General features: G+C 29.8%; 3 protein-coding genes across 3 annotated transcripts; 1 reads left to right on the top strand and 2 right to left on the bottom strand.

The window, feature by feature from the left end:
- The first annotated feature begins 1,955 nt into the window (after positions 1 to 1,955).
- LOC132946655 (uncharacterized) lies at positions 1,956 to 3,062 on the top strand. The gene is made up of 3 exons (XM_061016700.1): positions 1,956 to 2,052; positions 2,314 to 2,668; positions 2,758 to 3,062. The coding sequence occupies exons 1-3, from the start codon at positions 1,956 to 1,958 to the stop codon at positions 2,942 to 2,944; spliced, it is 639 nt and encodes a 212-aa protein (XP_060872683.1). The 3' UTR covers positions 2,945 to 3,062.
- A 4,763-nt stretch (positions 3,063 to 7,825) lies between these two features.
- LOC132946658 (uncharacterized) lies at positions 7,826 to 8,926 on the bottom strand. Its single transcript, XM_061016702.1, has one exon. The coding sequence runs from the start codon at positions 8,924 to 8,926 to the stop codon at positions 7,826 to 7,828; it is 1,101 nt and encodes a 366-aa protein (XP_060872685.1).
- Positions 8,927 to 10,053: 1,127 nt separating this feature from the next.
- Positions 10,054 to 13,561, bottom strand: LOC132946659 (uncharacterized). The gene is made up of 3 exons (XM_061016703.1): positions 13,465 to 13,561; positions 10,448 to 10,802; positions 10,054 to 10,358 (listed from the first exon to the last, which is right to left on the bottom strand). Exons 1-3 carry the CDS (start codon positions 13,559 to 13,561, stop codon positions 10,172 to 10,174), a joined length of 639 nt encoding a protein of 212 aa, XP_060872686.1. The 3' UTR covers positions 10,054 to 10,171.
- Between the last annotated feature and the right edge of the window lie 51 nt (positions 13,562 to 13,612).

Consider the following 13,612-nt stretch of genomic DNA (forward strand, 5'->3'; position numbering starts at 1 on the left):
AATGGAAATTTTGCGAAAATCAAAAAACTGTTTATGCCAATATTTAGCACGTGATTAGCACGAATTTGCACGATATACCCCGAAATTCGCACGTGTCTGGTCCGCGAACAAACCACGTTCGACTATTTCGCGCGTCTCGCCAGCACCGCCCAAAATGGAAATTTTGCGAAAATCAAAAAAATGTTTATGCCAATATTTATTAAATTTTGATTTTCCATTATTTTTTAGTTTTATTTCTAGAAATGTTAATAAAATTTTAGTTGTTGGTTAAAAAAGCTTGAAAATATAAAATAGAAGGCTCCTAGTATATTGTTTCAAAGGTAGATGAAAAATATTAAAAATATTTAGTCACAGTTTTTTTTTATAAGCATTTAAAGTTCAGAAATCACGAAAGTTAGCAAATTATTTTGAGTGAGGATTCGTAAAAATTTTTCTTTTTAAATCTAAGATTTTAAAATGTAATACAAGATTCCTTATAAGATTATCTACCTTTATCAAAAAAAAAATGTGTACGAGAAAGTAAAATTAAAGTTTTATGACCGTTTGAAATTCAAATTTTTACAACATTTAATATTTACTCGATTTCTCATGTAGCGATTTCCTTATTTTGTTGTAATTCAAAATCGAATAACTGTAGATACATGAAAATTTCACTGAATGTTTATTATATTAGCATTTCCTACACACCATACAATTTTAAAAATATTTTGACTGTTGTGCCAAAAAGTGTAAAAATTGTATACAAGGCTCCTGATATATTGTTACAATAGCAGTTGTAAAATATGAAAAATACATTGGCACAGTTTTTTTTATAAGCATTTAAAGATCAAATCTTGACAAAATTTATCAAAATATCGAAAATTATCAATCATTGTAATTAATAAATTATAAAATGTTCAGTTTTTATAGCTAAGGATTCAAAATTTAAAACAAGATTCCATGTAAGTAGTTTATTCTGTTACCAAAAAATCAAAATAATACACAAGCACAGTTTATTTTTATAGTAATTTTAAGTACAAATTTGGACGAAATTACATATTAAAAAACCTAGAATAACTATTTTAGTTATTTTGTTGTGATTGTATAATATTATTCGTGGTTACTTGAAACTTCTAAAGTGTACTATTATATATCTATGATAGTATCACGGTTTGTTGTTGATGTATAACGCGTTACAAGTACCTAATGGATATTGTGATATGATTAATTTGGAATTTAGTATAGGTACCTATTATAGGTCAATTTTTTTTTTAATACCATAAATATGTATAATATGTCTTAAACCTAGACTGACATACCGTCTCCGCTCAGAATCGTTTTTCTTATACAATGATATATCATTAAATTAAAATTTAATACCATGCATTATACAGTGACCCACTTGTAACCTTCAGTACAGCAGAGCACCTTTTTATTAATATTTTCACTGTAGATTGAATAATTGTTAAGTTGATAGAGCTAATTATTTAACAGTGGTAGACTTAATATAATGCTCATGTTGGATCCCTTGTTTTTAATTTGGTTAGCTCGTAGGTAGTAAAATATTTGAATGTTTTGATTAAAATAGGATATATTATATCTAAAATAGTTTAACTTGAATCATCTCTAAGGTTTAATACGATCATGTTATTGTTTGGGTGTGATTGTAATATGATTTGTACCGTGGTATGATGGGTGAGCTGGGGAATTCCAAACAGAAGTTCATCGATATCCCATCGTATTATTGTTATTGCTCATTGCCTATTGGCCAATAAAAATAAGCTGCGCTACTAATATTGCTACTGTATTATCATTAACCATTTTTAGTATCCAGGATTTTTTTAATTCATTATTCCGATTTCACCGTTGTTGAAATAAACGTTGTTTCCACGCCGTTATGAGTTTGGTTATTTAGTTTGCACCTAATAGTTAGTTTATGTATAATTTTTCTCTATTAATTCATTACTACCTGAATAATGGTGGGTCGAAAAACAGTTATCCCGTCTCATCAAATTGTGGAAGCAGTTCTTAAGTTTAAAGACCGTATAATAACTGAAGTCAATGGTGAAAAAAGTAAGTAGACCTAAATTTTTATAAAAACTTACAGTAATAATCAATTTAATACTAAATTAAATTACTTTTTACACGTATTATTCAAATATATTACTTATATAAGTACACTTTTATTTGATTATTTCATAATGATAAGGTATTATTACACAATACATATCATCTAAATAAAGTTTTTTTTATTTAACTATATGCACTTACATCATTAAATTATCTGCGTTACAATTGACATATATTAATAACTGTTAACTTTTTTTTATACAGGTAGTTCGGATGAAAATTTCAGCAGTAATCTGGATTTTCCTAGAAGAAAATTTGTGGTAACTTTTTCTTCAGAAGAATGGAAAAAAATAAAACCTGATGATGTGCAATACAGACTGCATGATAAAAAACGACCATCACAAAGTTTTAAAACGTACTATGCATTAACCAAAAATCAATGGACACCTATTTTGGCTGAACATTTTTGGGTGCATACACAACTTCCATGCTGCTTATCATTCCGCAAAGCAAATGTTCATCCACATGGAACAAACTTTGTGACCGTATTTGGACGATGTAGTGTATGCAGCTCATGCTTTAAAGGGATTATTTCTGAAAAACCATTAGATAATGAAAAGTAATATTTTTATTAAATTTTAAGCAAATTTTTTTCCTAAATTTTGTTATTTCATACAAAGTTGTACATTTTAATTTTATTTTTTACAGGGTATTAATGCAATGCACGTATACGGGGAATTTTGACATGTTGCACGAGCCAAATAAAAAACGCCGTTTGTTGGGAACAGCAAAGGAAAAAGTAATAACAGCCATTGTTCAAAAAAATATGTCTAGCGCCACACATCGTGAAACAGAAGCTGTACGACTGATGAAAACAGGTGATTTTAGTCCGTAATAATAAGTATAAAAAAAAATCCTTTTCAGGAGGAGGGTGTTGGAGGGGGAGCGTTAAATTTGAAAAACTACAATTTTATTCACCTCAATCTTTTGTAACGTTAGGTTAGTAAAAAAAATTAAAATCGTTATTTTAGATTAGTAGTGAAGCGATTCATTTTACAATGATGTTTTTTTTACGTCTGTGAACAATTTTTAGAGCTGTTATGCTTGAGTCATCGACTTAGGACTTGTTCTGTTAGGAAAGTGAATGTTTGTTCTTTCAGGTTATTCTGAACCACCTATTATACCATCGGGGGGTGCATTACGTCAAATAAAATGGCGAAACTTGGCATCAAATAGAAGGCATGAAGACGTATTTATATCATTGGAAATCATGAAAAATGAAAATGAGTATAAAGACATTCTACATGATTTAAGTTGTGAACCATTTTATATTCATTACCATAGTTGCGAACAGATCCATCTCTACAGAAGTTACTGTCAAAGTACTTCTTATCCTAAGATCATAATTGATGCAACAATGATCCACATTAATTAAGAATTTTAAAAAATTACGGTTTCAAACATGATAAGTGAGCGGCATACAACTCTTGCTATCTATAACTGGCTAGCAAACTGGTTAAATTTTAATGTGCCTTCACCTAGAGAAACTGTTTGCGACCAATCCATGGCTTTGTTGTCCGCATGTGTGAAATGTTTTACCCAGTATTCTTCACTAAAACAGTATATCAGAGTTTGTGCTAAGTTAGCATTAGGTAAGGTATCGCCGGATCCAATTTGGTTGCCCAATTGTTTCATACGAACAGATGTTGCTCACTTTATAAGATTAGTGAGTAAATGGATTCCATTGAAGAATACTCAAGGTAGAGTTAGAGAAGTAATTCTACGCAGCATAGGAGTTATAATTAAAAACCAATCTATATCGGAAATATATTCAATTGTTTTATCCCTATTTGTCGTGTTAACAAATGAAACTGATGGAGTTGATGCAGTGAGAGGTAGAGACACTCCATGTGAGTATCATAAAAAACAATTAATTGATATAACATCCACGGGTTTTATAAATTACGAAGAATGGTATAATCAAGTGTTATCAACTATTGACTCTGAGGAAGACATTCATGATTCAATTAAGGAAGTGGATGAATCACAAAATTTTGATCTTGATAATGAAAAAAATCCATTTCAGAGTTGGGCTGAGGAAATATTTGAAAAGAGCAAAGAATATATTCAAGAGGGTAATGGCATTAATGCTATGTATTTGCCCACATTAGTGCCATTAATAATTAAATGCATGCAGTTTTTACCTTTGTGGTCAGGTTTAATGATACCTATTTTTAAATATGGAAAAATGACAGCCAGTTCTGCAGGAGTGGAATCAAGCTTTAAAAAACTAAAAGTAGTAACTTTCAAAGACATAGACCTTCCTACAAATATTGATTTGTTTTTAGAAAGACACATAATATCTCTACGAGGAAATTCTCTTTTGCGTTCTTCAAATTACACACATACCATTCAAAGTAACAACTTTAAAGAAGTTATACTGATTGATCAAACTAATGAAGATGACTTTATTGCTATTGATGAAAACAATATTAATGATATTATAATGGACACTGAAAATGAAATCACAATAAACAAATCAATAACAGTTAACTGTGATGAGAATACTGCTAAAGAAGGGTGGGATAGAAAATCTAAAAAGCAACGTATAACAAATTCTTACTTAAACTCTAACACACATTTGCGTCATATAGACTTAAATAATTCACGCAGCATTACATCGTTACCTAATTTAAAAAATGGTTCAAAAGTAACTGATCTAAAAAGTAGGAATTTAAAAGGTTATGGTAAAGTTGCACTTAGTAATACTTGTGCTTTTGATGCACTGGCTTCAATATTCACGGTGTCTTATTGTACAAGTAAGCGATATTCCGAAGAAATAAATTGCCTGGAAAACCCAAATGAATTTCTTTCTTTTGTTTCGTCAATTGTTAAAAAAGGAATCAACCCTACAACTTACAAAGAAAGAGCTCAGATATTATTAACTTATCTCGAACCAGAAGCAACCAAAATTGACTATGACATTACATTAGTTTCTTGCCATGCAACAACAGCATTTGTCATACAAAAGCTATTTCAAGATATACCTACGGCATTTGATTATATATTATGTTCAAACCCTAAATGTGACTACTCAACGGAAAAACAAAAACCAGTGACATACATCACATTCCACACAGAAAATAATCTAGATGGTTTACAAAATTTTTTATTAGAAAGATTATCGATAGACTATTTTACTTGTGGAAATATAAACCAATATCAAACAAACCCATGTAATGGTGATAAAACTATAAGGACCGAAGCATCTACAAAACATTTAATTATAGAAATTTTAAAATGGGAAGGTACTTACAGTAAATACATTAACTAAAATATAACCTATAAACACTATATACATTTATTTATGTTATCATATTTTTTAATTGCAGGAGATATTACTAACTATAAAGATCAATCAACAGAAGCTGCTCCACAGCTACAAATACCTCTAAAGGATATCCCACAAGTTCTAACACATTATAACACAGCATATGAATTGCGAGGTGTATGTGACTATCGGAAAGGGCTAAGTAGATTGCGCACATCTGTTGGTCACTATGTAGCGTACTGTAAAAGAGGGCCTAACAATTGGGAATTATTTGATGACACTACCAAAAAGTCAAAAGCAGTCAATCAAAATACAGTTGTATTGTGTGAGCTTCTCATTTATACAGTATAATAAAATAAATTATCAAAGCATTTGTATACCATAAAATGTACAAATAAAATATTTTGATTATCTGAATTCAAATTGTATAGGTACTTCATTAAAATAACTTGACAATATATTGTTATCTATTAAAAAAAATTCCAACCTCCAAGTGTAACCAATTTTAAAAAATAAAATTTAATAAGATTGTTTACGAAATTTCTATTAAACGTTTGAAAAACTCTGTGTAAAGTTCTAATAAATACTTAAATATAATACTGCAGAAGTGTAATGAGTGGGGAATAAAATACTTCATACCTGTACTTATACAATAGGTGCCTATACCAATGGAGGTATTTTATGATTCAACCAGCTTCAGCTGCCTGAGAAGAGTCCGAAAAATTATTAAATTGGGATAATAAAGCAAAATTATATGTTAATTTTGATTCAACGTGGATGCGTCTGAGTAAAACTAAAGTTAAATTAATTAAAATATAAAATGGGGAACTTTATTTCAAAATTTTCTTAACCAGAAATTACGTTTCGAAAACCTTTAATTTAAAAATATAAACTTGGTGCAACTCAAATTTAACTTTGTACACAGTTTTGTATTATTACCAAAATAAAAATCTTAGATTTAAAAAGAAAAATTTTTACGAATTCTCAACTCAAAATAATTTGCTAACTTTCGTGATTTTTGAACTTTAAATGCTTATAAAAAAAAACTGAGACTAAATATTTTTAATATTTTTCATCTACCTTTGAAACAATATACTAGGAGCCTTCTATTACATTTTCAAGCTTTTTTTAACCAACAAATAAAATTTTATTGACATTTCTAGAAATAAAACTAAAAAATAATGGAAAATGAAAATTTAATAAATAAAAAAGTTTAGATGGTGGAGTGAAGTGGTACGCGGGGTTACCCCACAAAATTTTTGTCCACTACTCCGCTTGTCTATACTTATAACTAGGGCTGGGATTTCGATGCACTTAGCATTGTTTTTCAAAGCTTACTGTACAATGCTCGTCTTGTCACAAATTTGTTTTATGTACATTTGAATAAGAATTAGAAAGTTTATTTTGCATTTTTTTGGGCATCTAACAGTAGATTATAAATTATAGAAAACTGAAAAAGTATTATAATTGAGGTAGTAACTAAAATATGAAATTTAATTTTAAAGTTAGATAAAATTGTGGAAATTGGTTACGACAAAATTATATAGGTAGATAAAAACAAGTTAAAACATTTTATTTAAAAAAATATTTTATTATTCCGCAGAAAAAATGTTAAAATGTAAACCTTAAACATTGAATGAATTATACAGTTGTTTATCTTGGGTACCTATGTAAACTTAATAATTATTGGTATATGAATATTTAATATTATTATCTACATTTTCGTATACTTGTAAATTTGACGTTTTTTTTTAAAAAAATTAGTTATATTATTTACTGCATGGGCTTCCACGATAAAAAATTTTTTGTAAATCAAATTGTCTAAAAATATTGTTATACTTTTATCTTCTTCTGTAATGCCGTTAGTTTTTTTTCTTCGTGTATTTCAATATTATTGTTATGATTACACGGCGTTATGGATAGGCAATTTAGCTATACCTCTGTCATGGTTCTATTTGTCCGGTATCTCCCGTGTTAGGCCTTATTCAACAATAAAATACGACTTATAAATATAATAATCATAAAAATATAAAGTAATTAGTGTTAAAGACGAATGTACACATTAAATTATATTATTTGTTTTATTGTTATTACTTATGATTATGTACATTTTTTTTTTATTTCTCACATTTTTATTTTTTATAACAATCAGAAAAAAATTTGACGGTATTCGAAGTAAAAATTTACATGTATAATTAATATTTACATATGTTATGCTTCATTGTTTATTTGATAATATGAGCAAATTAACAATCATTATAATATTAAAGTTTTTCAACAAAACGAAAATTAAACAAAATGAATTTTAATAAATTATAAACTTAAATTTTGGATTGATGACACCAGTCAACATCTCTTTTTGCATCCCTCTTGTCTTCTCAACTCGTTGTCATCTCACAGATGCAATCGAGCGCACCATATGGCGGTATCGTTGTACCTACCACACTATTTGCAACAGCAACAGCAGCATAACGTCCTCCCGAACTTGAGGAGCCGCCTCCCCACTGCCGATAAGAACGATCTACGACGACCTTGCCGGGGTTTTTCTGCTGCTGCTGACTTTGCTTGGACCGCAGTCGTCGCTGGCTCCAACCCATCGCCATCACTTTTGGCCACGGCTATAGGAACTATGGTCGTGCTTTCGGTTGCCTCGTCCGGAACAAAATCGTTAACATCAGCCAGTGCATCTAACAGCTGGATTCTAACCGGTGCCACGTAAGAATCAAGCTGTTCAGTCACCGCTGACTTTACTTGGATCGTAGTCATCGCTGGCTCCAACCCGTCGCCATCACTTTTGGCCACGACTATAGGAACTATGGTCGTGCTTTTGGTTGCCTCGTCCGGAACAAAATCGTTAACATCAGCCAGTGCATCTAACAGCTGGATTCTAACCGGTGCCACGTAAGAATCAAGCTGTTCAGTCACCGCTGACTTTACTTGGGTCGTAGTCATCGCTGGCTCCAACCCGTCGCCATCATTTTTGTCCACGACTATAGGAACTATGGTCGTGCTTTCGGTTGCCTCGTCCGGAACCAAATCGTTAACATCAGCCAGTGCATCTAACAGCTGGATTCTAACCGGTGCCACGTAAGAATCAAGCTGTTCAGTCACCGCTGACTTTACTTGGATCGTAGTTGTCGCTGGCTCCAACCCGTCGCCATCACTTTTGCTCGAAGTCAATGTCGTCGTCGTCGGTTGTTGATCACGGAGCTCACTGATAGCACATACAATTTTTGGCCTCGCGGTCAGTGTAGGGTCGTCTACCGCGTCATCTTTCGTCGTGTATTTATTGTCGTCCACCATATATACGTTGTCTGTCGATGGATAATCGCACTCCTGCAAGATTCCAACAGGAGCTTCCAACAGTTCGTCATTTGGACACAGGGATAGTAGTGGTGCTAAATCTAAAGTCCTCTGATCGGCCTCCACCTGCAATGTGGATGTCGTCGCCGACGGTTGTTGGTCACAGAGCTCAGTGATACAGACAATTTTCGGCCCCACGGTCAGCGTAGGGTCGTCTGCCGTATATGCTCCGTCGTCTGCCATCATGTGAGTGTTGTCTTTCGACGGATATCCGCTATGGGTGCGGAACTCGTAATTCTGCGAATTTCCAACAGTCGGATTATTCTGCACTCGTCCTGACGTAGTGACGTTGTTTTGCAAAACTTTTTTTGATTTTTATAAGGTTGACTCCTCAGCGTTTTTTTTTTACCTCACGCAAGGTTATAGAAAAATTATTAAACAATAAGATATAAGTAATACATTCAAAAGTTGATTATTAAATTATATTTATGTTATAGAAAATAAAATAATTCGTTAAGCGGTTCGTTACGAAATATAAACTGATTCAAAATATGTAATCGGTCGTATGAATAAACATCCAAACGAATATTTCCATGACAACAAAATAATATAATATTGTTCAAAATTTAAAATATAATACACGGCCAATTTAATTCCAAAGACATTACATATGTAAATTTCAACATAATTAATATTAACATGAATACTTGTATTATACAAGTAATATAAGTGGAATACTTAAAAGCACCTTTATTGCACGTCACAATATTTTCAAAATATTTAGATTTATTTTATGCTATTCGCTACCACAAATCTATTAAAACCGTATGTTTGTATTGTATTTACTATTGACTAGGTAATAATAACATCTAGCAAGATCGTATAAAATAATATTATAATTTATAATATAGAAAATTAGTTTTTGTCAAGAGTTAGTTCAACCTGGTACTACTGATAGAAAAATAAATTACTTACAGAAATACCATATAGGTACCAATATACCTATAGTAAAATATGTTTAGGCTGACAGATCGTTTTAAAACAATGATTTATATAACCCCGATGGTATAATAGGTGGTTCAGAATAACCTGAAAATATGAAATATTTGATTGATGGTTTGAACATTTTTTTTCTTGTAAAAATGTTTGTTGTACCCTTACTTTTCCCCCAATTATTTTGAATATGTAGGTATTACTCAGTATTAGGATGCATTTCTGTTTTTTTTAAAGAACAAACATTCACTTTCCTAACAGAACAAGTCCTAAGTCGATGACTCAAGCATAACAGCTCTAAAAATTGTTCACAGACGTAAAAAAAACATCATTGTAAAATGAATCGCTTCACTACTAATCTAAAATAACGATTTTAATTTTTTTTACTAACCTAACGTTACAAAAGATTGAGGTGAATAAAATTGTAGTTTTTCAAATTTAACGCTCCCCCTCCAACACCCTCCTCCTGAAAAGGATTTTTTTTTATACTTATTATTACGGACTAAAATCACCTGTTTTCATCAGTCGTACAGCTTCTGTTTCACGATGTGTGGCGCTAGACATATTTTTTTGAACAATGGCTGTTATTACTTTTTCCTTTGCTGTTCCCAACAAACGGCGTTTTTTATTTGGCTCGTGCAACATGTCAAAATTCCCCGTATACGTGCATTGCATTAATACCCTGTAAAAAATAAAATTAAAATGTACAACTTTGTATGAAATAACAAAATTTAGGAAAAAAATTTGCTTAAAATTTAATAAAAATATTACTTTTCATTATCTAATGGTTTTTCAGAAATAATCCCTTTAAAGCATGAGCTGCATACACTACATCGTCCAAATACGGTCACAAAGTTTGTTCCATGTGGATGAACATTTGCTTTGCGGAATGATAAGCAGCATGGAAGTTGTGTATGCACCCAAAAATGTTCAGCCAAAATAGGTGTCCATTGATTTTTGGTTAATGCATAGTACGTTTTAAAACTTTGTGATGGTCGTTTTTTATCATGCAGTCTGTATTGCACATCATCAGGTTTTATTTTTTTCCATTCTTCTGAAGAAAAAGTTACCACAAATTTTCTTCTAGGAAAATCCAGATTACTGCTGAAATTTTCATCCGAACTACCTGTATAAAAAAAAGTTAACAGTTATTAATATATGTCAATTGTAACGCAGATAATTTAATGATGTAAGTGCATATAGTTAAATAAAAAAAACTTTATTTAGATGATATGTATTGTGTAATAATACCTTATCATTATGAAATAATCAAATAAAAGTGTACTTATATAAGTAATATATTTGAATAATACGTGTAAAAAGTAATACCGACCATATTCTGTGGAAGAATTAAAGATGGCTTCTGGTGGATCAATCTTGGGACTAGAACAAAATCCGAGCTTTTCTTTTATCTCATGGCGTCCCTTATACACAAAAGTGTGAATAGCACTTTTACTCATAAGACTATTTAAATAAATACTTATATCACTTCAAACAGTGTCAGTAGCTACAATAATTTCTGAAAAGAATATTTGTAAAAATAGAATTTGTAAAATGTTACGTCAAATTATGAATTTTGTTTAAATCCTTATTTTTGCACAACCCTCCAATAATAATAGCCTACTCACGGTACGAAGTATAATATACAATATATATTTTGTATTATTATTATTTAAGAATAAATTAGCATAAATGATAATTCTGTATACAATAATTATAATCACAATATTCTTGTTGTTTTTATTTCATATTAATAATAATGTATTTTATTTGATTATTCTTTGGAAAAAACTCAATTTACAAAATACAAAATTAAAATAATATTAGGGTTGAAAATTTGAAACATAATATTTTATCACACTAACCATATTGGATGGTATATTAATATTGGTCAAACAGAAATTTATTTTACGAGTAGGTTAAAATTAATTTTCTGAAAAAATTGTATTTGATGTCAGTATGGAATATAATAATATACTTTAAAAGTTTCAAGTATATAGTTACCATTTACCAACGAATAATATTTTTAAATTACAACAAAATAACTAAAATCGGTGTTCTAGGTTTTCATGTACTTACCTAATTTCGTCCAAATTTAACTTAAAATTTGTGTAAACAATAACTGTGTTTATATAGGTAATATTATTTGTATTTTTTGGTTATAGAACGAACTATGTGGAAAAAGGTAATTTGAATAAAAAATGTTAAGAGAATACAATAAAATTATACATTACGTCGAACTCAGTGTAAAAAACGGATAAGTAAAAAAAAAATAGATCTTTAAGCACTTTAAGGATGTGATACCTATCGGCTATCATAAATCAATGCTAAGTAAATTTAATAAAAAGTACACTTATTTTGTTTTAATAATTTATTTACTTGGCGAGAAATTATTTTGAGCAGAAATGTCCATTATAATATAATATTTTAAATTACATTGATTTTCTAATGCATTTTGTTTATTTTATTCACGTTATTTCGTGTGCTGTGTCGTATAAAGTTTACGTCATATAGTTTCTCACCGAGTAAATAAATTATTGAAACAAAATAAGTATATTTTTTATTCAATTTACTTAGAATTTATTTATGATATCACATCGTTACAGTACTTAAAGATCTGTTTTTTTTACTCTTCCGTTTTTTGCACTGAGTTGTGATATAACCATTAATTTAGAAAATTGTCAAGACAACAGTATTTTTGGGAAATTTATTTTATCACTAAGATTCTTTTTTTTATTCAATAAGTACTTTTCTTTATTTTTTATTCTTTCTTTGTACACTTTATTTGGCATATTTATAATTAAATAATACCAATATATTATCGTACGAACATAATATAGGTACGAACATAGGAATAATTATCAACAGTATAACACACTAGGTAATAGTGTAATACTATAGTATTAATTACAATTTAACAAACTACATTAAATAAAATATAAAAAATTTAAGCTATAATGTAATTCAATGAAGCGATATAGTTTATAACGAATTGAAACAAATAATCCATAGCTACGTATAGGTAGTGGCGAGAATCTAAGTTAAAATATACGTGAAGTCGTGAAAGAGCAATAATGAAATGCGTCGCGTACATGAAATTGAGTGGGGGAATCAGTCGGCACGACAATGCGAGATGCGGCCGCCGTGATTCCAGATTTCATTATAATTTCTCATTAAAAAGTTTGCACATTTCCTTTAATAACGTAATTTCTAACAGTACTATTTTGATGATTTATTCAAAAAGATCATCTGCACGATTTTTCTAATTTTTCCAATTTATTAGAAATATATTGATTTAGTAGATAATTAGTTAGGTCCGGTTAAAAAAAACACCAAAATGTACAATGTTGAAATGGGCAACTCCTGCTTCGAGATAATAATATACACTGTCGTGCCGCCGCTTTATTTTTTTTTACTTAAGGTTAGCTCGCGCCACGACGATGAAAACTATTTGTTCAGCACAAAAAAATTTAAAAATTCAAATATTTGAATATTATATACCTAATTATTTATCAATCTTTTATTTCTTTTAGTGAAAATTAATTACAAAAAGTGGTATTTTTGGAATTTTGAATAATTTTAAATTTCTATATTAAATACTTAAATTTGTTTTTCATATTTCACATTTTTTCAAGCATATTTTTAATTTTTTAACATCTATATAACTACCGAGCCCTACATATTAGTGAATACACACAATAAAGTTATAATTTACTACGTCAATTAATTTAATTTAGTATTAAATTGATTATTACTGTAAGTTTTTATAAAAATTTAGGTCTACTTACTTTTTTCACCATTGACTTCAGTTATTATACGGTCTTTAAACTTAAGAACTGCTTCCACAATTTGATGAGACGGGATAACTGTTTTTCGACCCACCATTATTCAGGTAGTAATGAATTAATAGAGAAAAATTATACATAAACTAACTAT

Source organism: Metopolophium dirhodum, chromosome 6 (assembly GCF_019925205.1).
Source record: "Metopolophium dirhodum isolate CAU chromosome 6, ASM1992520v1, whole genome shotgun sequence".
In the NCBI taxonomy this organism is placed as follows: Eukaryota; Metazoa; Arthropoda; class Insecta; order Hemiptera; family Aphididae; genus Metopolophium; species Metopolophium dirhodum.